The sequence below is a fragment of the Octodon degus genome, unplaced genomic scaffold (assembly GCF_000260255.1).
Source record: "Octodon degus isolate 3935 unplaced genomic scaffold, OctDeg1.0 scaffold00012, whole genome shotgun sequence".
NCBI lineage: Eukaryota > Metazoa > Chordata > Mammalia > Rodentia > Octodontidae > Octodon > Octodon degus.
The window spans coordinates 21,300,652-21,326,750 of record NW_004524588.1 but is presented as its reverse complement, the minus strand read 5'-3'; the positions used below and the strand labels follow the sequence as shown (position 1 = coordinate 21,326,750).

General features: G+C 43.1%; 1 protein-coding gene, 1 long non-coding RNA gene and 1 pseudogene across 3 annotated transcripts in view; 2 read left to right on the top strand and 1 right to left on the bottom strand.

Annotated features, from left to right (window-relative positions):
- CUNH11orf70 (chromosome unknown C11orf70 homolog) overlaps positions 1-26,099 on the top strand; it is a 30,383-nt gene that overhangs the window by 305 nt on the left and 3,979 nt on the right. For both annotated transcript variants that reach the window (XM_023709446.1, XM_004626154.2), the window contains exons 2-5: positions 83-164; positions 9,842-9,917; positions 18,987-19,153; positions 20,459-20,631. In XM_023709446.1, the coding sequence (XP_023565214.1) occupies positions 83-164; positions 9,842-9,917; positions 18,987-19,153; positions 20,459-20,631 (498 nt within the window). The remainder of the gene's footprint in view (positions 1-82; positions 165-9,841; positions 9,918-18,986; positions 19,154-20,458; positions 20,632-26,099) is intronic.
- On the bottom strand, positions 18,242-18,919 carry LOC105741445 (annotated as a pseudogene).
- LOC111815156 overlaps positions 25,970-26,099 on the top strand; it is a 696-nt gene continuing 566 nt past the window's right edge. Inside the window, exons 1-2 of the long non-coding RNA XR_002819933.1 lie at positions 25,970-25,994; positions 26,045-26,072. This is a non-coding gene — a long non-coding RNA (uncharacterized LOC111815156). The remainder of the gene's footprint in view (positions 25,995-26,044; positions 26,073-26,099) is intronic.

Below are 26,099 nucleotides of genomic sequence, written 5' to 3'. Positions count from 1 at the left end.
GCAGCGCGGGCGGCGGCGGGAAGCGGGCGGGCGTGGAGGCCGCGGCCGCCGGCCCGCGCTGACCGTGTCCTCCCCGCCGCAGGTCCATGCTGGGCAGAATCAAGGCGCAGGCGTTCGGGTTTGACCAGACCTTTCGGGCCTATCGCAAGGAGGAGTTCGTGCTGGTTGGTATGGGGGCGGGCCCCGAGGGCGCGCGTCCCGCGACTTGGCCGGCGTCCGGGGAGGGAGCACGCACGCCCTCGGGGACGTCGGTCCTGGAGTTGGAGCTAGTGCAACGTGCGAGTAGTGTGCTTTAAAGGACACTTACAGTTGCCTGTCTGGGTTTATTTTTGCTTTTTGTTTGGTAGGCTTTGGGGTTTTTGCTTGTTTGTTTTTGTTTTGTTTTTTCGAGACGAGGTCTTGCCACGCAGTTCAGGCTGGCCTTCAACTCACCTTAAGGCCCAGGCTGGTCTCGAACTCCTGAGCAAAGTTCCTGCCTCAGCTCAGCATTGCTGGGATTACAGGCTGGCGCACCCTGCCCGCCTTATTTGCTTTTAAAAAAACAGTCTCACTACATAGTTCAGTCTGGCCTTTAGCTCTTTAAGGAACCCAGGCTGGCCTCAGACTCCTGTCTCAGCCTCCAGGGGGCTAGATGCGCCCATAAATTTGTTTTTCATTTAACTTCTTTTCCTACTTTTCGATCTGCCCTTGAAGGAGAACTCTCCAGTTCTCCGGTTGTTGTTTTTTAATAGGCATTTTTCATTTTAATATGACTACCCAGCGTTGTCATTGGCTTTATTTAGGAGGGCTTAGGGCTAGATTATTTTTTGGTCATTTCTCAAAATCAAATCCACCCTGAGAACTGGGCTTCAGCCTCTATTGCAATTCTGGATAAAGAATTCCCTAATAACGTTATAAGTAATGGCATAGTGATTAGAATACATAAATCTTTAGAGATAATTTGGAAGGAGTAAAGCTCACTCCAAAATATTTTGTGGGCTCCATAAAGTCATTATTTTCAAACCTTTTGTCCCCTCCTCTCTCCATCGTCAATTTGGAGATAATTTTAGGATCTGTGATGTTAGCTTCATTTTTTGCCATTCATATTCTGTAAGTGTGGACCTTTCTATAGTAGTGGGCATAATGTATTCATTCTCAAACACCAAAAACTTCAGATGTGCTTAGGCACTGGAAATGGGAGAAAAAACAAAGTAAGAGGCCCTGCTCTTGGGGTCTTACCGGCCCTTGGCAAGATCACGAGTACATGGAAAAAAATCCAATCACTGCCTGTAGTTAGAAGGGCAGTAGGATGGAGTACAGGAAAGGAAGCCCCAAGTCAGGTTGTCTGCCTCCCAGTTCTGGAAGCTAGACAGTGAAGATCAAAGGGTTGGCAGGGGAGCTGTCCTTCTGAACCTTTGCCTCTTCCTAGTTAGTGATTGGCAGTAATCGCTGGGATGGTTTGGTTACACCTGCATCACTTCAGCATCTGCCTCTGCCTAGGTCCTAGGTGACTCTCTGACCTGTGTCTCTCTTCTCCCCTGAGGGAGCCAGTAATTTGGAGCTGCCCCTCCATGACCTTATGTTAACTGATTACCTCTATAATTACCCTGTTTTCATCTAATATCACTCTCGTTTTTTAAAATTTTATGTTTTGAGGCAGGATCTCCCTGTGCAGTTCAGGCTGGCTTTGAACTCATTTTGTAGCCCAGGCAGGCATCGAACTCCAACGATTCTCCTGCCTCAGCCTCCCCAGTGCTGAGATTATGGATGTGTGCCACCATGCCTGGCTAACATCCATTCTGAGATTTCAGAAAGGACATGAATTTTGAAAGGACACTTTTCAGCCCATAGTACAGAATAAATTAAGTATCTAAACTTTGCCTGAGATAGTTTGTAATGTTATAATACTCAGTTGCATTTCTTAAATACTCATATTTAGATTTTTATAGGGTTTTTTTTTATAATTTTCATTTAGGGGGCCTGGCCCTAGCTCAGGCCTTTAAGTGGCTGCTTCCACAAAGCTGTCAGCCTCAGGTTGCTGGAGTTCGAACCTCACACCTCTCCAGCTGGCCAAAAGTGCCCTGAAGGCATTCGAGGAACAAAAAAAAAGCCTTATAATTTTCATTTATACCAGTATTGGCTCTCAATCTATTTTGAAAAAAAAGATGATCATATTTTAATTCACTGAATTTTCTTTTCTTTTTTTTCTTTTTTTCTTTTTTTTTTTTTCTTTTTGAGACAGTTTCACTGTATAGCTCAGGCTTGCCTTGAGCTCACTTTGTAGCCCAAGCTGTTCTCAAACTGACAATGATCCTCCTGCCTCAGCCTTCCCAGTGCTGGGATTACAGGTGTGGGCCACAACGCCCAGCAATTCACTAAATTTTAGAGTGGTATAAAAGTTTTGAGAATTATTCCTATATTCAGTAAATGTTGGGACTACTTACTGTGTCCCAAATCTAGTTTATAAGTATATACAGTTTAAAAACCATAGAAATGTTTAAAAAAATATCTAAAGCTAGAAACATGCTTTTGGGGTTTTGCTTTTGTTTTTGTTGCAGAGCCAGGGATTGAACTTAGGCCCTTGCGCTTGCCAGGCAAGCACTTACTCCACTGAGCCATCTCTCCACCTGTCCCCCCTTTTTTTAAACTTTCTACAACAAGGGCTGGGGAGATGGCTCAGTGGATAAGTGCTTCTCTGGCAAGCACAAGGGCCTGAGTTCAATCCCTGGTTCTGAGAAAAAAAAAAAAAAAAGACATTTTAAAATTTCTACAACACAAAAATAGTGGGCAGTATAGCAGATGTCCTAGACAGAGGGAAAAGGTCACCCCGCCAAGGGACTCGGAAGTTGAGGATATTTCCACACAAGGGAGTATCGAGGGGTTGATTTTATTTTGGGGTGGTCAGTACAGAATTCTTTTAACAGATTCCAGGAGTCGTCCATAAAGCACAACAGATTTCTACAGTTTCAGGCAGCACTACTTTTCCACTTTTAAACATTCATGTTTATCTTTTTTGTGTCCACGAAGCAGTGTCACTCCCACATTTTCATACCAAAAAAGACAATTGTTTTTACCTACACAACTTACTTATATGGAAATAAAGCATGTGCCCCAGAAAGTGATTTATTTCTATGTTAATGAGTCTTTAATTTGTTTGAGCCAGGTTGAACCAGCGACCCTCCTGTTTTCAGCCTCGGACACAGGTACACAGCATCTCTGGCTCGAAGTTAGTAAATCACCAGGGCCCCCTCATTGACTCACTTGCAAAGAAGCTGAGAGAGCCCAGCAATATGTTCACATGATCATATCAAAAATAATGTGTTTTTTTTTCTTGGAGTAGTTGAAGTTATATAAGCCTACAGCCCTCTGAAACCTGGCTTCTTCCTGCATTTGGCCTCTCATTAGCTATGTAGGTTCAAATTCCACCTCTGGCACTTGCAAGGCGTGTGACTTTAGAAAGTGATTTAACCTTCTTTAGCCTCCCTCTGCCTTTCCACAGCACTTAGCATTTAATAGGTGTAAGTTTGGTGTTTGACCCCCATCTTCTGAAACTTTAAAAAGTTAAGTAATTTATTGATGCCCAGCAACAGAATTTTGATTCCAAATTCTCTGCTGTTTTTGTTTTGTTGTTTATTTTTCCAGTGCCAGTGTTGGAACCCAGGACCTTCACACTAATCTTTGTCCTAAGCCCTTTGGTGTTTCTTATGTTGAGACCCTCTAAATCTAAATTACTGGAGCATACCAGAGTAGCAGCCCTCTCACCTCAGCTGTGCAGGTTACAGGGTCGCCATCACCACACCCATCTCCCCTGCTGGGTCTACTGCATGGACTCCTAACTAAAAAAACTGTTGTTGAAACCAGAATTTTGGATGTAGAATTTTATTTCAACCAAAAAGCCGTGTTCCAGAGGTTTATTTGTGAAGGAGTAAATGAAAGGAAGGAAACATATACATAGCAAATGTTTCTTTGGTTTCTAAGTGTATACACCCAATTGAAGAGGGAAATAAAAATGCATTCAGAGTGACATTGGCCTCGCCCTAAGTATAAGATGCTTTGGTGACACTAAGCAATCAGTTTTTAAAATGAATACTAACCATTTATGTAGTCATCATATTTTTTGATCACTGAAAGTAATCATTTTTGATCAAGGTGGTCCAAGAAGGGTTTAACAAAAGACAATATTTTTTTCTTTTCTTTTTTTTTTTTTTAAGAGAAAAATATGTGGTGACACACACCTGTAATTTCAGTGCTGGGGAGGCTGAAAACAGGAGGATCACTGTGAGTCCAAGCTGTGTAGTGAAACCCTGTACCATACCAAATACCTAATAAATAAATAGAAAAATAATACAACAAAATTTCAAAACAACGGGGTAGCAGTCGTTAGTACATTACACACTATTATCTTTAAATTAGTTAGAGTACAAGATACCAGCATTTAATTGTCCAAACCATATAGCACAAACCTTTTCAATGAACTAGGAGAAATTAGTAGTATAGCTATCTTAACTATCTAAAATCAAGCTCCTTGTCCTAGGATAGGAAAGATAATGATTTTGTCAGGAGGCAGAATTGAAGGATAGTGGTGGAAAAAGTTGAGATGAGCTCTTGGGAGCACTTCTCTGCCACTAAAGCTGTAGTAAAGGAGGAGACACACAGATTTTATATACCTGGAGTGTGATTTAGTGGTGGACTACTTGCCTAGCAGACACCAGACGCTGGGGTTGATCCCTGACCTCATAAAAACAAGTAAAATGCTGAGATTACCTTGGCAGAAGTGTGGAAGGTGAATTAGAAACCCGAAACCTCATCTAGACCATTGGTGGCAAACCGATGGCACATGTACAGTGAGTATTTGCTGTCATTGAAAGCTCTAAAAGGTTCACCATCCATGACCTAGACTGTGCTGGTGACGTGCTGAGTTAGGGCTGACACCCGAACAGCCAGCCAGGCAGGCACGTAGGAGACAGGCTTACAGACGAGGCAGAGCTTGGGTGAAGGACAGAGGAACCCTCAAGCTGAGTCCTGTGTTTCTGGCGTATTTGACTGTTGATGTTGCTGCTAAATGAGTAGACTGTGAAGAGTAAGTGTGGCTTCAGGCATTTTCACCTGGAGGTACATCCAAGTAGCAGTGTTCTACATATATAATGTCTAACATTTGGTCTAAAGAGAAAGCTTTATGATCCGTAGTAGTGCCAGAATCCTCAGCACAATACTAGGTAATTACAAGGGGAATTTTCCATATAAACAAGAAGTCTTAACTTGGCAGAGTTTTTTTTAAGGTGTGCACAACACTTAGGCTTACATCTCGTGACCAGAACTTGGGCATGTGACCGTATCCGAGGGAGCTAGGAGCACAGACTTAGCTGAGCACGTTGCCATCCTGCATAAATCAGAATTCATTAAGGAAGAGAGCGTTAATACTGAGTTAGAAACCAGCAGTTTGCCAGATAGGTATATAGTTAAGTATCTCCTTAGATTAATTTCTCTTTTCCTGTCACAGTGAAGTAAGTATAAAGTCTTCATGTGTATTTTGATATCAGTGTCTTGGTTGCCAAGTTAGTTTGTAAGTCACCTAATATTTTCTAAAGCACATCAGCTTTCCTGAACTTCAGATATAGAGAATCCCTTGTAATGTCTTGCTGCAAATTCGGTAACAAAATATCACCTACAAAAAGGAATAGTTATGTGTAAATTCATTTTAGGTGTATAGTTATATTCCAGTGACAAAACATGCATTGCTTCATTCAAGGGGCCTTTAGTAAAGACCTATTTCATTGGTATGTCTACTTTCTGGGGCCACTTAATCTACCTCCATTTATATAGATGTCCAAAAAGTGATTGTGAATTAGTAATACCAGGAATAATTACTAAATCTAGGGTTCTAATTTGACAAACTTCAAAAAAGTTATAAAGCAACTTCTTTTTTTGAGGAATAATATAAAGGAAATCTGTAATCATTTCAGGAGGCAGAGTGATCGTGAGTTGGAGGCTAGCCTGGTTGCGTGGTGAGTTCAAGGCCAGCCTGAATTATACCTGGTCTCCAAAAGCACAATAATAATAGTGAAATGATAACTCATAAATAGTGCTTTCTGTTTTATTTTCTGTGTATATGTGTTTATTGTGGTGCTTGTGATCCAGTCCAGGGCCTTGCATGCCAGGCAAGTGCTGTGCCACCAAACTGCAGCCCCAGTTTTCCTTTTGGTTTTCTTAATATATATACCTGTAATTAAATGCCTTATTAAAGCATAAACACCACGAGGACAGAACGTGTGTGCCGTGGCTTAGCATGTGCAGCCGCAGCAGTTCTCATCTCACATGCCAGCCCCTCCATTGCTTTTTGTTACGTGGCCTTTAGGCTGCCCGGCTTGTCATGCAGTAACCCCGGGAGTCATCCTTTTTTCCTTCTCTGAGGAATCTCTTTCTTCTCTAAGTATCGTCGAGTCCATATATATGCTCTGTAGTTGGTACCACCCTGCCTGCCGCATCAGCTCTGCCTGGTCACTTCTCCTGCAGTCACCTCCTCCTAACTGCTCGTTTTCGGCCCTCCAGCCAGTGTAAATTCTTGTTTTTGTTTTATGAGACAAGGTCTCACTGTAGACCAGGCTGCCCTCAAACCTTTGGTTTCCTTGCGTCAGTCTCCCACGTGCTGGGATTACAGGTGTGTACCGCCACATGTAGCTAAGAATAAGCTTAAAAGTAAGATTCTAGCTGAGTGTGATGGTGCCCATCCGTAATCCCAGGTGCTGGGGAGGATGAGGCCCGGGGATTGCACATTGGAGGCCAGGCTGGACCATCTAGCAAGACCTAGCTCAAAATTAAGAAAACGGCTGAGGCTGTAGCTCAGAGGTAGAGAGCTCGCCTAACAGGTCAGACGGAGTTCAGTCTTCAGCTACACACACAGATTAAAATTTCCTCACTTCACCTCAAGGTTCAGTTTCACTCTGGCCTCGTCTGATCATTTTTCCTTTTACTGTGTCCTTTGCTTTCTTTGAGTGGAACAGCCTATCCGTTCTCACCTTAAAGCCACCACACTTGCCACTTTCTCTGCCTCGTAAAGTGGTCTTTTCAGTGGCACATTGGACTCCGCTCAGGACAGCCAGGTGCTACATTTTCAGGAATCTTTCTTGGGTAGTTGTCAAAACCATTCTGCAATTTAAAATTCACAATTGAAACTGGTGAGTGGTAGCCAGGTGTAGTGAAATAGGTGTAGGCATAGTGAGGCTGACCACGACTCACTGTGTACCCCGGGTGGTCACCAACCAGAGGTCCTGCTGCTTCAGCCCCACGAGTGCTGACATTGCAGGCTTGTGCCACCATGCTTCACATGATTTTTTTCTATAAATTATTCCTTACTGTTTAAATTGTTACAATAAATATTTGCTATCTTTCACCATGCTCTTCAAGTTGTCACTCTTTTCCTACAATTCTTGAAGCAGGAATCAAGGCTGTGTATCCTACTACTTACTTTCACTCCTCTGTACTGCCTTCTGTGTCCTTCATTTAATTAGAAGTACTCTTGCCTTCCTAATTCCAAAGTCCAGCAAACACTTTGTCTGCCCTCATGGCACTTAAAGACTGAAAAAGAAGACAGTAAAATGCCACGTTACAGAGGAGTACAAGCTGCTGTCCGTGTGCCAGGTAGGCAGTCCTAATCTAATGGTGTTCAGAAAAGAGCTTAATGGAGAAAAAAAGCATTGAATTTGGACCTCAAGGCTAAGTAGGAGTTAACTGGGCGTAGAGGTATGCTGACAGACGCTTGGCAGTGCATCCCCTTCCTCTCCCAAATCCTGGATTTCTAATGCTCCACGTTCCTTCTTCGGAAGGCAGTACTTGCTGTAGTTGCGGCTCGCCTTGAACTCACGCAGTTCTCCTGCTTGGCCCTCCCAGGAACTGTGGTGGTATAGAGTACTGTATGTGGCTTATTTATACCTGAGTCATATTTCTTTCACTGCTCTTAATTGAGCATCTTGTCTTATTTTTTTTTTTCCTTTGCATTTATTGATGATGTGTTACATGTCTGTTCGCAGTATCTGAGCAAGCTTTAAGTCAGTTGTCAGTTTTTCTTATTGAGCTTTTTTTGGCCATTGGACATGTCATATCACCCTCTTTATATTTGTTGCTGTTTTTTATTTTATTTACGTATTTATTTAGGCAGAACTGCGGATTGAACTCAGGCCCTTGCACTTACCAGGCAAGTGCTTATTCTACTGAGCTACCTCCCCGGCCCCCTGTGGCTGTTTTTTAAATCAATCTATTGTTCTTATTACTCATCATGGGCATTGTGGGTTTTTTTGTTTTGTTTTGTTTTGTTTTTTTGGCATTGTGTTTTCTGGCTGCTCAGAAGTTTGTGAACACCCATGTGACTTGAGGGTAATTTGTAAATTTTGGGGTGCTTTGTGGATTTTTTCTGCAAAGCTCAATAGAACACAGAGTAACTCAAGGTATTCCCTTGTATTCAGAACTAAGACGTTGGCTGGGCTGGAGGCTTGGCTCTGGCAGAGCAAGTACTTAGCATATACAAGGCCTTAGATTTAGTCCACAGCAACAAACAAGAAAATAGAAGTCTGGGACATAGGTGTACCAACCAGACTGGTCAGTTCGAGACAGGTTTTGAGCTTAGGCATGAGGACATGTGCCTGAAACATTGGCTACTTGGGAGACTGAGGCAAGAAGATTGCAGTTCAAGGTCAAATGAGGAAGCTTACCAAGACCTTGCCTTGAAAGTTTTCTAAAAGGGTAGACATGGAGGCGTGTATCTGTAATCCCAGAACTCTGGGAGACTGAAGCAGGAAGATCCCAAGTTTTGGCAATTTCATGACTTAGAGCCTTATCCAGAAAAATAAAAATAAAAAACTTAAAGGGCTGGAGATGTAGCTCAATGCAAAGGCCTGGGTTGGATCCCATGACTGACTGACTGACTGACCGACCGACCTTCTTTGTGAGTGATACAAAGAAAGCTCCCACAGAACCCATTTCCTTGGCAGAGCTGGTGGCAGAAGCACCCCGCTTTCTGGCTGGGCAGTCTCAGCATAGCAGTGGAGTTGGGTAGAAAGGGATGGTGGTAATGTCGATGGCCATAGCAGCCTCAGTGCCTGGATCTTAAGTGGGGTCTGGCCTAATTCGTTCTTGGGTGAAGAAGCAAGTGTTAATGACCTCCCTGGGTTTTGGTGGGGCTGCAGAAGAGGCGATTTCCTCACCAGGGGAGTTCTCCATATGGCTTTGTTTCATTCCCACACTTCAGTCTTGAGTCTGACATTGTCCACCTCCTGAAAAGTTTCAGATGCCTGAAATGCCTTCAGTAAACTTTCCATTTGCCTTTTCAGCCTGTCAGCTGCTAGTACTTGGAACTACACCTCCTTGACTGCTACATTGGCTTTGCTATATAGAGAACTTTCATTTCTAGCAAGTCAAATCTATCACTGCTCTGATCCTGTTGGCAAGAATTAAATTGACAGTTATATTTAGACCTAGAGTATAAATGGTTATTATGGTGATTAATTCAGAAAAAAAGATGGAAAGAAAGATTTCAAACATATAATCTAATTTTACTGTAAATCATTTTTATTTATTAAATTAAGTTCCAAAGACCTTACTTACTGTGCACACTTCAGATTCCAACTTGAATGTAATAAAGCTTCACTTACTAGACATGTTACCAATTTACAGTTGTCTTAAAATTTTTTTTGGTACAAGGAATTAAACTCACGACGTTACGCTTGTTAGGCAGGCACTGTACCACTGAGCTACTTCCGCAATCCTCTCTTTTGAAATTTAAACTTATTTACTAAAAGTTACTTTAGAAGTTGATTATTATTATTTATAATAACTTGTCTAACATGCTCCCCTCCAATTTGTATTTTAGGCTTTTTTCAAAGACCCAAATGTTATTGCAAACTTGGAGTTACTTTCAGATTCTTCTGGACAGTGGATGACATTAGGTAAAGAAAATTAATTTTCATCTTTAATATTTTCTTTATTTATTTGGTACAGGGTCTCACTATGCAACTTGGACTCACAGTGATCCTCCTGTCTCAGCCTCCCCAGGGCTGGGATTACAGGTGTGCGCCACTATGCCTGGTCTCAGTGACCCGCAGAGCAGCATGGCAAGTGGTACCAGGAGTCCAGCCCGAGTCTTTGTGCTTGCCAGCCATGTGCTTAGACCCCTGAGCTATCTCCCCAACCCCAAACTTTCATCTTTTCAGATTGTAAAAAACTTTGCCTGAGAACTTTTCCTTTTAAAAATACTAGTTGTGGCCGCATGCAGTGGTGCTAGCAATCCCGCCACTTGCACGGCTGAGGCAAGAGGCAGGCAGGCCTGAGACTAGCCTGGGCAGCAGAGCAAGCTCCTGTCTCAGGGAACACACAGATGGGACTGCGCTAGTGCTAGAGCATTCAGCCAGCACATGGGAGTCCCTGGGGTCAGCCCCTGCTGCCCTAAGAGTTTTTTTATTTTGGGGGCTGCTGTTTTTGTTGTTGCTTTTTGGGGTGGTCTTTGGCCCTGAACTCACTTCGTAGCCCAGGCTGGCCTTTACCTCTCAGGGACCTCCTGCCCCAGCCTCAGTGTGCTGGGATCCAGGTGTGCAGCTCACACCCAACTCTCGCTTTTTATTAATCTAGAAGGTTTGTATTTTCCTCATTCCGTGTATTTTGCTAGATCCAAGGAACATTTTGATAGGAGAAAAGCTATACTCAAGGAACTTGTTGATAGGTTAGAGAGGGTGTGTGAATTAGAATAATTTAGCATTACAGGTTCTGCTGCAGAAGCTAGAGCTTGAGAAGAGCAGTAGGTGAGGGAGAACGTCGAGATCATGCCGCTGCTGCGTGAGTGCTTGGGCGACGCGGCATCTTTCCTCGAGGACGCGAATCTCTGCCGACGAGTCAGCCACCGTGGAATTCGTAACAATAACATTAAATCATGGAGGGTCCTAAATTTTCAGAAGAATGTTGTATTGATAGCAGTTAACAGCATTCATTTATATATCTTCACTCTCAGGTGAAAAAAAATAGATTTAGTAAAAGCTATTTTGAAAACAAAAACAGGAGCACAGTATTTTAAATTTAATTAGGGTTCAAGTGTCAACAATAGAACAAATAAAAGCAGTATTTCATGTAGGAGAAGCTGGTCCGGGATAGGTGTTTACGCTCAAGAAAATGTAAGTTGGTGTGAAATTAGATGTTCTTGTTGGGTGGTCTTTTGGTAAGTTAACACATTGTGTTTTTGTGGGATTCTACAAGCTGTAACACAAAAATATCTTTTCTTAAAATATTAGTTGAGAACAAGATTACAAATAGTTCATGATGTTAGACTAAGCAGGTCGGCTTTTATTGCTTTTGGCTAAAGACTACTGTAAAATTTATAGCACAAAAAGCCAGTAGAGCATGATCTTCAGACTCCTTACAAAATTAAACTGAGTATCAGAGCACAAATATATTTGCCAACTCAAATTTTCAAAAGAGAATACTCAGAACCGTGTACCAGAGTACTTATAAAGCATACTTACAGTAATTTCAGTCACCACTCTATTTGAAAAAAGTAAGGCTCACTGAAAAAAGTATTCAGTCTTTTCCCATATTGGTACATACTTCGCAAAATAGCACTGACCTTTTCTGTAGTTTTTAAATAAGCGTAGCAGAAAGAGACTCTGAAATTGCACATGTGCCTGGCAGGACCAGTGAGAAGTAGAGGAAAGCGGGACAGGCTCCGTTTCCCGAGAGTGGAGTTGCACCAGGACATTTCCGTTCCCTTGTCTTCACCTCTTTTCCTTCTTTCTTCTCCTGATCTATCAGTCAGTTTTCCTCCAGAGTTCCCCTGGGGACCTTTATACACCAAAAAATCAGCTTTTAAAACCAGAGAGGAGGCAAACTTCCAGAAGTGAGCCGCTCCCGGGAGAATGATGGCAGAGGCACGCACCTGTCCCCACACTGTGGAAGGCTGAGGCAGGAGGGTCATGAGTTCAGGAGTGGCCAGGCAACCTAGCACGTTAGCAAGACCCTGTCTCAAAATAGATTTTTTGAAACGGTTGAGCATGTAGCTCTATGTGAAGGCCCTGGGTTCAATGCCCAGTACCGAAAGGGAAAAAGGGAGAGAAAAGCGATGGAGCCTCCTTCGCTGCGAGCTGCACTGGTTCCTGACTGTTGGCGCGGCTTCGTCGTGGCCAGGGGCCGTCTCCTCCTTCACCCACACACTGCGCCTGTTGTGGAGCATATATGAGAGGCTTCCTGCGTATGTACTCAACTAAGGGCACCACATACGTTGTTTAATCTGAGAGAGAGGTCAGTGCTTTACAAATGAGGATTAGGAGCATAAGCCACATAATTTGCACAGTTTAACACTGCTGGCAGGGTAGCATGGAGACTGAAATACAGGCTCTGGAATTGAAGACCTTGACAGCTGCCTTGGGTTGCCTCTGTCATTTCCACGTTGGCGAGATTGTCAAACAAGCACTAACTTAAGACATCTAATAAGGCTGGCGGGGGGCTAGTGTGTTATATATGCTGGCATTTAGGAGAGGAAAGCAACTTGTTCGTAACTTTCTGTGTGTGGTCAGAGTGCTGGATTGCGTGTTGGTATGCGTTATATCAAGAATGTCCCCTCAGGCTTTTGGTGGGAGATTACGATTATGGGGCTTTAAGGCTGACTTGCTGTTAGGTGGGATCTGGTTAGAGGCAGCTGACGGGCCGTAACCTGCAGGGGCTGCTGCCTGCCCTCCTCTGCTTCCTGAGCACCATGATGTGAGCGGCTGTCCTCCACCACACCCCTCTGCCATGCCAGTTCCACCCCGAGCCAGCAAGACCATGACCCGAAACAGGAGCCAGAATAATCTGTCCTGCTTCACGTAGAGGGTGTCAGGCGCTGTATCTCAGTGAGGAGGGAGGCGAGTGAGACACGTGTCTTCTACGTGCTGGTGAAACCCAGTTTAACGGAATTCCTACATAACGGGATAGCACATGTTAGTGGACTGAATTGTGCCCTCGCCCCAAATTCATTTTTGTGTTAGCATTTAAAGCCTCATTGTGAGGTTATTTGGAGGTGGAGCCTTCAGGAAGTGATTCCATTTAGATGAGGTCACCAAGGTGGGGCCCTTGTAATGAAATTAGTGCCCTTATGATAAAAGGAAGAAACACCAGCGATGCTGTGGGAAGACCTGGAGACGGCAGCCACCTGGTTGTCACACAGGGGATCCGTTGCTAGGAAATGAGTCATCTGGTACCTTGATCTTGGACTCCCAGCCTCCAGAACAGATTGATACTGATTTTGGTGCTGAGAAATATGATGCTTTTATAACACGGAAAAATACGGAAGTGGCCTGCGAACTAAGTGGTGAAGATTGCAAGAGTTGTGAGGGACGTGCTCAACACGTGTGGCGACTGGGGGCGGCACCAGTGCCAGCTCTGAAGTGCAGTGTTGGAGACTGGACGAACAGCGGGCTTGGTTAGAACGTGGCAGAGAATTTGCCTCAACTGCATTCCGAGTTCTGTAGAAGGCAGAGCTTGGAAGTGATGGAATCAAAAACATAACTGAACCTTTTTTGGAGATAGTCTATTTAGCCCAGTGTCTCAGTTACTCTTCTCTCGTTGCTGGGACAAATATCTGACACCCAAACAGAAGGGAGGAAAGGTTTATTTAGCTCACAGTTACTGGAGGTTTCAGTGCATATTGAGCTGGCCTCAAGGCAGAGCAGCACAGAGCAGAGGGCAACCTTTCATAGCAGCGGCAAACAGCAAGAGCGCAAAAGGAGGAGTAGCAGCAGCCCACGCAGCTAGCTTCCCTTCCTTCCTTACATTGTAATGCAGATTACCTGCCCAGGGCAGGTACAGCATCTGTGCCCACAGTAACCCAGTCCCAAACTCCAGAAGCTGCCCCAAGACTGCAGGAGGCTTTGGGGGGGACAACTATACACAAACCATAATACCCAGTAAGGATACCGAAGAAAAAACATTTGATAAAGGCATCAAGGATGTGACTTATGGGTATAAGAAGCCATTTCCGAGAAACTGGAATTAGATATGGGATTGTACTGCCCCAGCCACTGCCAGTTTGCAGTACAAAGGCCAGGGAAAAGTAGGTGAAATGAAGGAAGACTGCTGGGCTTCTTAGATCCTAAGGGCTGGACCACTGAGCTATTCAGCGTTGAACATGAAATATTCTGTAAGAAGAGGGAAGATGTACAGCAGTTAACCACTAGGAAGAATGTATGCAATGTGTTAATTATTACCAATTTGGTTTGAAACTGTCTCATTGCTATTTGTTTCTCAATAAAATTATGGAAAAAAATAAAAATAGAAAAAAGGGAAGACTCTGGAGGTGGCCAATTCAGAGGTCATTAGTGCTACAACCTCCCTGTGACAGGCCACCTTGGAGAGAGAAGGCTGAGGCTGTGGGCCACCGTGCCCCTGAGAAGCCACAGGGGTTGGGCCACTTGGACTTGAAGGGTCCTTCCCCCACCCGGTAGAGGCAGGATCTCAACCCCATGGGTGGAAAAGATGAAGGGATTAGCTTGAGCCGTGCTCACGTGTGGACTCGCTTGGCACTCATCTCTTAATTCCTCCTTCCTCTTCCTCCCCTGGACCACGAGTGCGTGTCCCCGCATGGCCCACCTGTGCAGCTTGGAAGCACATAGCATGCCTCATGTACCGGCTTGCGCTGGGGAGCAGTTCTCCTCAGGACACCACCTCCCCACTGTCTTACCCGTATGCAGTTTAGACCATGTACAGCTGACACTAAGAACGCCAGGCTTTAGAGCTGATGCTTAAATGAGTTGACACTTTGGGGCTTGTTGGAATAGAATGAATGTAATTTTCAGATGAATGTGAATTTTGGGGAATTAGGAGCAAAGTGCTATTGACTTAGGTTTTTCTGTGTTGAAGCCCTGCGGGTTCCCATGGCCTCATCTCCAAAGGCCATCACAGTGGGGAGGCAGCTTCACTGTGTGAACTGAGGTGTATAGTCCAGTGTGTAGCACGTGCTTTTTTAAGCTTCAGATTAAGTGGCGTGAACTTCATTACCACGCGTCCTCATCCAAAGGCCCCCACTCTCCCTAATCAGAGCTGGGTACACTTGCGAAAATAACCGCTTTGCCTGCTGCTGGTCTCTCATCCTGTGGCCACCACCGAATCTCCTGGGTTGTCGGCCTCTGTACTGCTCCTTTCCTTTCAGTGATACGTAGAGACACACTTATTTTTTAGTCTTCTTTTCACTTGAGCTAATCCTAAGATGGTTGTGCCTCTGAAACGAGCTTCTCCTAGCAGCATAGCTTTTGGAATTACTGACCCTTACGCAGTTCCTGGCTGCAGGCTCCCTTATCTCCATGCCGGCCCTGTCTAGGATCCTAACCTAGATCAAAAGGCCCGAACAGGGCTGTAGCTGAACAGCCAGAATAGGAAGTGCAGTCAGCCGCTTACTGTTAAGCACAAGCTGGTTCTCAAGTCAGAGACCCATCATCACACGCATCCAGGGAAAGCTGTACCAAGGGCCAACATCCAGGTCTGTCATCTCCTTAGGATTGTGAGTAAAAGAACACCATCCCCTAAAAGCAGGCCAATATGTGTGTTACATACATTAAAGAGGGCCAGGCATCCTGTGGTGCATGTGTGTACTCCCACATTTTATGGGCCACATAGACCCTGTCATAAAAGAAAGGGGAGGTGGCTGTTTTTATTGTCCTGAGGGGCTGAACCTATGACCTCACACATACTAGGCAAGCAGTCTGCCACTGAGCTGCTTTCATTTTTTTAAATGGAGTATGATGTTGCACGCCTGTGGCTTCTGCATTCAGGAAGCTGAAACAGGAGGATCACTGTAAGTTTGATACCAGTCTGAGCTACAAAGTGAGTTTAAGGCCAGCCTGAACTGCATAGCAAGACCCTGTCTCAAAAAAAGTTACAAAGTAATTTAATAAAAATCCCTAAAGTGTTGATCAAGTACAGTTGTGCCTTGTCTAACAATGGACTGCATTCTGAGAACTTCATCACTAGGTGACTTTCTTACACGAGCAGCGTAGAGTATACTTAGCGAATCTGGAAGTTGGAGGCCAGTTGCTCAGTGTAGCCTCTTGCTATCATCAGGAGATGTAAACATGAGGTGTTTTTGCAGGTCCTGCTGGTTTAATACAGCTGAAATTACTACAGTAAACTTTTTTTATAAATAAGAGCATACTCAAATGATAGTAAATATATAAAACAACTTTTTTTTTTAATGTATAGGGTCTCACTGTACCTGGTAGTGATCCTCCTGTCTCAGTTTCCCCAGTGCTGAGATTACAGGCGTGCGCCACCACGCCTGGACTCAGTGAACAGCTCAGTGCGCCCAGGGGCAGGGCCAGTGCAGCATGTGGTACCAGGGATCAAACCCCAGTCCCTGCGCTTGCCTAAGCAGTGCTTAGTCCGCTGAGCTATCTGACTGGCCCAAAACAGAACTTACTATCAACTTTTTTTTTTTTTTTTTTTTTGCACATTTCTTATTTTTACTTAAACATTTGAAATATTCACGGGAAGAGTATTGTATTCATTGGCATCTCCATGGAAGATGTGCAAAGCAAAACATAAGCATTCCACAGTTACAGAATTACATATTTATGATGATGTGCATATTTACACTACAGTTTATGTGGGAAGAACACCTTTAAGAAAAAAACTTAGGAGAGTTACACTGTACTAATTTTCATAAAAAGTGAGCCACAAAGAATTTCAGGAAATATACCTAAATATTAATCAGCATTTTTAAACAAAATTTCAGACTTTCATAGTATTCTGATAGTACATGTCAGCAACACTTCCATAGTTAATATTCTTTCTTTTATTATTTATTACTCTTCTACCTCTAATTATATCCCAACAGTGTGATCAAAATCTCAAAATAACTTATGTATATCATTTAGTGTGAAGAAAACTTTCCTCTTCACGTAACACCTCCTTAACTTCACTGTTAGTTTCTTTTCATAAGGCACACACCATGCCCTATTTATGGCTGCAAAGCCCTGTAGCCTGTACCTCAACCAACCAATTTCATCATTATGGTAAAAATGAAAACCATTTGAAGTGTACTAAAACTAAGTAACATCAGGTCTAAAGAGCTACTGTCCAGTAGATTAGCTGTAAAACAACCAGCTCTACTGAATTAAAGACCACAAGAACGAAATATATGCTCTTACCCCTAAAACTTGGCCATATTACCCACTATGAGAGTAAAGCTCAACAATATTTCTGGCTACATATAACCCTTATTCAATGTTATAAAATAAAATGTTAGGCCAGTGAGCTTTCACAATGTTTATTAAATTCTAGGCTAATTTAACAATATCTGATTTTATAGACATCAGCACATGGTAAGCATGTTTACTGAGTGAAAGCTATTCAGACATTGAAGTCCTCATTTTGTGGGGACTAAGCAACAAGGTAGCTACACAAAACACTGCAGAATGACATACACTTGCTCAGAGTTTTCATACAAGACATTAACTACACCTGCTAGTAATATTTAATACAGTAGAGTTAGTGACTGCAGTTCTTACATAATTTAATTTTAAATACCTTACTGAGATAACATTTTGATAGTTTCAATTAACTTTCCAAATTAGTGAATATATTTAAGAAAAATACAGGGTAAAATGAAAATTGAACGAGATTGTTATAAAAAGAAAAGTTAAATGTTGAGGTGGAAAAGTCAAATTTACACAGCTCAAAGGAAGACATCAAGTATAAATTTCACAAATCAAAAGTTTAAAAACTCAGTGCAACACAAATCCTCTTTAAAAGCTGAGTTAAAACTAGTATGCCTATAAAATTGTTACTTTGGCCCTTAAACAGTACCTAGTCTTTGATCAAAAAAGGTCACAACAGTTAAATGAGTAGAATTACTTGATTTTATTTTACACTAGGTGGTGGGCACAAAGTGATCCTCCTTCATAAAGTTGACAATTAGCTTCACTCAGAACATTTTTAATAATGCACATTAAAAGTATTCATCTTACAAATTGTCCTGTAGTCCAAATATAAACAGCTTGGAAAACAACATTTAGAAAACAAAAGCCAATGTAAAAAGACAGAGTAAAACAACTACAACAGTACAGGTTTTTATGGCTTAGATTCTACAGTTTTCTTTGTTTATTACATTTATTTATTGTGTGTGTGGCCAGCTCAGCCCACCAGGGGGCGGGGCTGACTGGCATGTGGTGCTGGGGGATCAAACCGTGGTCCCTGTGCTTTGACCAAGCTTGCTTCAAGTAGGTGCTTTAGACCACTGAGCCATCTCTCCAGCCCAATTCTACAGTTTTCTTACTGCATCATCAATGTCAGAAATCTCCTTCAGCTGGCTCCACTGCTCTGGATTTAAAGAAATACCTTTTCTTCCTGGTTTCATTTTACCTTTTGGGTCCATCCAATATTCTCTAATATCAATTAGAACTTTCCCTTTAAAATCCCAAACACTGACATATCTCATTTTCCCAATCTGAAATATGTTACCATTTCTGGTGCTGCTGCTCTGCTTAGAAGATGACAGAGCCCTTGAAGACTCACCAGGCTTCTGCTTCTTTACAGGCTTTTCTGGAGCGACTTGCTTTTTCCTCTATTTTTTGTCAACTTCACTGTCAGAATCGCTGCCTGAAGAGCTTGAAGAAATAAATTCCTTTGATTTAGGCGTTGCTCTGCTGCTGCAGTCGACAGTCTCTGCTGTTATGTACCAGACATAATTGTCTGTGCTGTCCTTTTATGTGACTGGCAGTATGGCAGGGCTGTTACACCAGCATTTGCACAGACTCATGGTACATTGCACAGTATGCAGTGTCGCAACAGCTGCAGTAACTCTAGCAATGGGGCTGCTCAGCTCCTTCCCTCCTGCGGCACAAGGGTGGTGCGCCTAGCTGTCACTGGCTGAAACATCAGACAGCACATAACTCTAGCAAAACGTGCGACGTACTTCGTTATTTCTTAGAACCTCCATAGTGATGTATTTTACAAGTAATTGAGAATGTTAAATTAACTTTTATATCTCTTTATAAATATTTTAGGAACTGAAGTGAAAAACGTTGAGGCCACAGGTGTTCCTTGCACACAGCTTTCAATGTCGTTTTTTAATCGGTTATATGATGAAAACATCGTACGAGATACTGGACATATCATTAAGTGTTTAGATTCTTTCTGTGATCCATTTCCCATTTCTGATGAGCTACGGAAAGTAAGTACAGAATTTTTAACTAGATTATATGTAATTTGATTTTAGTTAAATGAAGGGTGTTTATATCTAGCGTGAAATAATATAAATGTTATTACAGTGAAGAGCTAGTTTATACAGTGAAGAGCCTGCAGCCTTCTTTTCCTTCTGGGCACTACCAGTTGTGTCTCTGTTCTCTCCTTCCCTCTCTCCCCTCCTCTGTCCTCTTCTTTCTCTCCTCTTCCTTTCTGTCTCCCTACTGCCACCTTCCTGCTTCAGCCTCACAAGTGGCGAGATTACAGGGTTATGCCACCACACCCAGCCAAAACTTGGTTGCTTTCTGGATGAAAAAAAGTAGGGGAGATAGCTCTGAGGTCTAAGCGCCTGCCTGGCAGGTACTATATCTAGTACTGCATGCCGGGCCAGCCACCAAAACCAACCTGGGCAATTGAGACTATCTCAGAATTTAAAGCAGAGCTGGGATATAGTTCAGTGCTTCCTGGATTCATCACCCAGTACTAGGGGAGGGGGAGTGAAGGAAAAAAAATTAGCCCTATCATTTTTTTTTAATGTGTTTAGTAGAGTCTACAGGGTCTTACTCCACAGATTAGATTCATAGTGATCCTCCTGGTTTTTAGCCTCCCAGGTGCTGGGATTACAGGCACGTGCTACCATGCCCAATCTCAATCCCCTTTTCAGGGTACCCTGGGGACAGAGCCTGAACAGCATCTGGGGATCAAACCCCTGGCGGCTGCATCTGCCTAAGCAGGCGCTTTAATCTGCTGAGCTATCTGGCCGGCTCTCCTATCATGTTTTAAAATTTCCATTGAGGGGCCGGGGAGATGGCTCAATGGAATAATCACTTCCCTGGCAAGTGCAAGGGCCTGAGTTCAATGCCCGGTTCCACCCAAAAAATAAATAAATAAAATAAAATTTCCATTGGATGTAGTAACTAATCATGAATCAGAGACAGGATAAGTGTAGTAGATTGCATATGGCCCTCCAGTTGTCTCAGAACTGGTTCTTAGTGGTGTAGGGACTGGGATTGGGGTTATGAAATAGAGCAGTGGCCAGCCTTGGGTATGGTCCTGGAGCAACACACACACACACACACACACACACACACACACACACACACACAGAAGTCTGAGATAGGGGTAGCCAGCATAGAGCTCAGTGACCAAATACTTGCCTTGTGAGCAGGCTCTAAGTTTGATCCCAATGCCACAAAAATAAAAATGGGACTAAGATTATTTTTAAGTATGTGTGGTAAATTTTAAAATCAGTATCTTGAATTACATCACATGAAGATGAGTTCTATTATCTTAGGTTTTATTAGACGAAGACTCAGAAAAATATGAAGTGTTCAGCAAACCGGACAGAGATGAGTTCCTGTTTTGTCTTTTTAAACATCTGTGCCTTGGTGGATCCCTTTGTCAGTATGAAGATGTGCTTGGTCCGTATCTGGAAACAGCAAAGCTTCTCTACAAGGACCTAGTGAGGTAATGTCATGAGATCGCCATGGAGAACTCTCCAGCTGGTGGAGCAGGTTTTTGGTTAACCTGGTGCTTACCGGCATCTCACTGTGCTCCTATTTGCAGCTGCGCATGTAAAAATAGCGCTGTCCTGGCCCATCTTGTACCTCCTCCCTCTCTCGGTGGCCAGAAAGATTTCTAGATTTGCCTGACTCTTAGCGCTCAGTTCTTTCATTCTTCATTTATGTCTTAGCCCCTTCTTCAGAACTGTCACCTACTCCTTTATTGGCAACTGTCTCCTCCTCAGCCTCCCCCATCAGCCACCTCAGTTTAAATATCAAAGGAGCACGAGGTCCCTCAGGATGTTTGCATTTGTTAGCTAATAGTAAAAACTGATAACCTTTGTTCTAAAAAGGTAGAAGGACTTGCATTTAGGTGTGATCTTTACTTCCCACGTTAATCCTGTAGTATAGTTAACTTAGGGATTTTACTGTGTGTTTGAAGATCAAATGAGGTTTAAAGCTTAATGAACTTTCAACATGTACTTTTTTACTCATTCCTTTTGAATTTTTCAACTACAAAGATACTGTGTTGCCTTAATAGGTAAGGGCGTAGAAACAAGGCACAGGATTTCGGAGGTTAGATATAGAATTTTACTTTATTGAGAAACAACAGAATTAGCCTCTCCTCAATTCTTAATTGTTAGCTGACTCATACACAGCACCCTAATTCCATGTCCATTCTATAGCTACATTAAAATTGCATGAGTTATTTTACTTATTTAATTTCAGATATGTTTTTATAATTATGGACAAGAGGATCTGATTTTAAAAACAAAAATATTTCTGTAATTCGATTTTAATGAAAAAGTTTCATGAATGCATAAAGATTATTTGGAGATACTAGAAACAGAATTTCTGAAGATGTGCTCGCAAGCCTACATCAACCATTCTGTTCTAATAATATGAAGATCTCATAGAGCTTGGAGACCTCTTTGGTACTCCTGAAGTTAGGCCTCAGCGGATCTGCAGTCCACACACACACTCTCCTGCCTCTCATTGCTCTGAGTCGTACCTTGTCTGTCACAAGAACCTGTGGAATTCCTCACTAGGATGGGCTGTAAAAGACACACTGCAGGAGATACTGAATAGAACTAACCTCAGCGCCTATGCCTGCCCTTCTCCTCCTTGTTGCTTTCCTTGGACTCTGATTCTCTGCTATGTCTTACGGGTACTAGGAGAAAGTTTGTCCTCAAGAGTAACAGACTGGGCCACCAAGATTTCTAACATTTTGCAGGAAAAAAAGCGGCTATCTCTGGGCATTTGTCAGGCAGTAAGCATCGACAGGCACGAGCTCCGCCGGGCTCTCGAGGGGCTCCAGGAAGAGTGCCACACAGCCTCGACTTGAAGAGAAGCACAGCCAGCTAGTACATGCTAGAGAAGGAATTATTTAAAATCTTCAAAGAACAATTATTTATATGACCAAATATCCAGTTAGAGGCAAACGCTTACTGCTTTTTTATTCTCTAACACATACCCCAGAAGTCCAAGAGAGCGTGATCAGTATGGGTGTCAGCAGTCAGAAATCTTGATAAACTGAAGTCCATAGGACCAGACCGAGCAGAGCGCAGTCGCGTCTGCTTAGTAGCGCTTCAGAGTCAGACAGTCTAGAGCAGGCTGGGAAGGCGACCAGCCCAACTGCAGGAGTGCTGAGAGGACCATTACATACTGCTGCTGATGCTGCCAGTTTGTGTGCCGTGTTTTTGTGAAATGAGCTTGAGCCCAGGGCCTTCACGCTCGGCTACATCCTCTGATCTTACTTATTTTGAAAAAGGGTCTTCCTGAATTGCTAAGTTTCCCCAACTGGGGTTGAACTTGTGACCCTCCTGTTCAGCTTCCCGAGAGCTGAGATTACAAGCATGTGCACCATGCCCAGCAATCGTCCCTAGCCCTTTTTATTTTTTTATTTGAAGACAGGATGTTGCTAAGTTGTCCAGATAGTACTCAAGCTTTGCTAGCCACTGTGCTTGGCTGAAAGTGCCTTCTTTTCAAAGATTATTATCCCTTTAAATCAAGTAGGGAGTAGTTTAGAACCATTTTATTGAATAAAAAGTGATTAGTTTCATTGTATTTCAAAAATATATATGCATAAATAACTGTCGTTACAAATGATGCCCGTGACTTTAGACATGAAACGCTGCACTTGGCTTGTGTTGTCTTCAGATGCTAGTCAAGCACTGGTGCTCTTGTTTTTTTAAATAAGCAAAGTTACCTAGAACCGTTTATATATCCTGAAGTTTAGAGTCAGCATGGTACTAATTCTCAAAAATTATCACAGAGAGGGCCAGCCAAATAGCTCAGCAGATTAAAGTGCCTACAAGCAGGTGCAGGGGCCGGGGGTTACATCCCTGAGCCTGCCATGCTGGCCTCACCCCCAGGGGCACGCTGAGACAAATATGGAGATGTCGTGGTGGCGCACGCCTGTAATCCCAGCAGTTGGGAGGCTATAAACAGGCAGATCACTAGGAGTCCGATCTAGTTGTGAGACCCTGAACACCCTGTAGGCCCTTCCCTAAAATACAACATATATTTACATATATATATATATATATATATATCACAGAAGTATTCATGAGAATTATTTTACTTCAAAACCATTAATAGGGGCTGGTGAGATGGCTCAGTGGTCTAAGGCACCTACTTAGAACAAGCTTAGCAAAGCACAGGGACCGCGGTTCGGTCCCCCAGCACCACATGCCAGCCAGCCCCACCCCCTGGTGGGCTGAGCAGGCCCCCCCCACATAAATAAAATTTTTAAAAAACCATTAATAACATTCTTTGTACGACTGAGTATTGAACACAGGTGTCATACATGCTAGGGAAGTGTTCTCTGACTGAGCTATGTCCTCATCCTGTAATTATACTTTTAAAAAGCATCATATGAGGCCAGATGTGGCTTATACACACGTGGAATCCCAGTGCTCTGGGAGGCTGAGGCAAGAAGAGCACAAATTTGACCCAAGCCCATACAACTAGTGGCTTAGTAATTACTGAGCCCCATCTCAAAATTTAAAATTAGGGCTTGTTACAATTTAGATCTAAAATAATGTACCCCCAGCAGTCTTATGTGTACAGAGATGGGGTCTGGTCAGAGGGGATACCTTTTCTCTCGCTGCTTGCTGGCTGCCCTGGGTGAGCAGTGGTCATCCACCGTGCCCTTCCCCCATGCCACTTCTGCACTGGAGACAAACCACCATGGACAGAACCCGTGGAAACCATGAGCCAGCCTGTCTGTATTTAAGACACAGGCGACAGACCCTGTGTCCCAGTGAGAAGTAACTGACTAGGGCTGGAAGTGTAACTCTGTGACAACACATTCCTAGTGTGTATGAAGCCAACACCATAAAAAGGGCTGGGGATGTAGCTCAGTAGTAGATACCCTGCTTAGTACATGAAAGGCCCTGGATTTATCCACTAGCACCACAGTAATAACAATAAAAAGGCAAAAAATTACAAATTATTTTAGAAATATTTAAGTAATCTTAGTGTAGGACCAAAAGCAATAGAATGGAATAATAGAACTTTTATTAGAAATCAACTTCTAAGAATGTACAAATGTAGTTTCTTTTTTAAATGATATAGTTATGGGGGTCCTGCCCCTTAGCTCAGTTCTTTAAGTGGCTGCTTCAACAAAGCAGTCAGGCTCAGGTTGCTGTGGTTCAATCCCCACAACTCAAGCTAGCCAAAACTGCCCTGAAGGCATTTGGAGCAAAAAAGAAAAAAAATGATACAGTTATGGTATATGTAATAAGTGTTAGGCAATTATTACATGAAATATCAAATGCAGGGCCAGGCTGATAGCTCAGCAGACTAAAGCTCCTGCTTAGGCAGAGCTCAGCAGCTGGAGTTCCATCCCCGGTGTGCTGTGCCAGCCCTGCCCGCGGGCACGCTGAGATGGGGATTGAGACTGGGCGTCGTAGTACACACCTGTAATCCCAACACTTGGGAGACTGAAAACGAGAATCACTATAAGTCCGATCTACGTGGTGAGACACTGTAGAAGACCCTGTCCTAAATTACAGAAAAAAGAAATATATATCAAGTGCACAATCTTCTTTTAAGCTTATTCTGACAAAGACAACTTTTTAAAAAGTGTTTTTTTCTTTAAATTTTCATGGTAAAAAAAATTTTTTTAATGGTAATTTACATATAGTAAATAACTCATAAATATACCAGTAAACTTTAATGTGATTTCACTGTGTATCTGCCGCAGTTTAAGTTTTAGAGTTAGATGTAGCCATGTTATTTTGATATAGCAGAAAGGAAGCAATCCTGGGTCTGATAGTGGGGACAGGAGTCTCTTTGTACTGCCCTTATGTTGTCACGTGTGCAGTACACATGCACCGTACAGGTGCGTGCTGAACAACTGCGATGTGGGAGGCAAGAGATTGGCTTGCGAGTCAGCTGGGCTTCTGGGAACGTCACTTGAATCATCTCAAATAAATTATTTAACTTCACTTTCCTATAAAATTGGCAGAATTACACCTACCAATGAATTGTGCAATCTTTCAACAAGCTAATGTATATAAAGATAGTTGGCAAATGATAAGCATTGTAAGTACATACATATTTGTATACATAACAAATATATTAGTATGTACCTGTAGTTTATTTCCTTGGCTTTAGTTTCTTCCTCCCTACATATTGCCACAGGTAATCTTTTGTGGGAAGACTAACTGCAGGAGTTACTGTGGAAAGTATTTTAATGTGATACAACGTGTAACGTAACAAATAGCTTTCGTATATATGTTATCCTATCCTAAAAGAAATCACATTATGTTCAGTTTACATCTGAAAAAACTGAGGTCAGAGGGGTTAATTTTCTTCAAAGTGAAATAACAACTCAGTAGCAGAGCTGGCATTTGTTTTTAGTTTGTTTAATTGTGCAGTTTAATACACTTAACATCTTTCCACCCAGCGGCCTGAGCTTCAGTCTGCCTCTTAGAAAGGCATGACATAGCAGCAACCCTTCACCCAGGAGTTGCGGGCTGAGCACCTTGCTCTGAACATGAAATCTGGTGGTCAGCTGAAATCTGCTCAGCTGACCCTGCCCCACCTTGGGGTGAGCCCTTGGATGCCTTTCTTTTCAAACTGCTCTGGTTACATATTGCATATTTCCATGTTCAATGTGAAGAAGAACACCCAAGTACCAAAAAGGGATCATTCTAGGTACGGCCCACCTGTGCCCCCACTCCAGGTGCACACTCACACACGATCATTACCTTAGGTATGGCCCGCCTGTGCTCCCCCCACAGGTGCACACTCACACACAATTAGGTACGAACCTCCTGTGCTTCCCCCTCAGGTGCACACTCAGGATCATTACCTCAGGTATGGCCCACCTGTGCTTCCCCCCCAAGTGCACACTCATACACAATTAGGTATGGCCCTCCTGTGCCTCCACCCCAGGTGCATACTCACACAGGATCATTACCT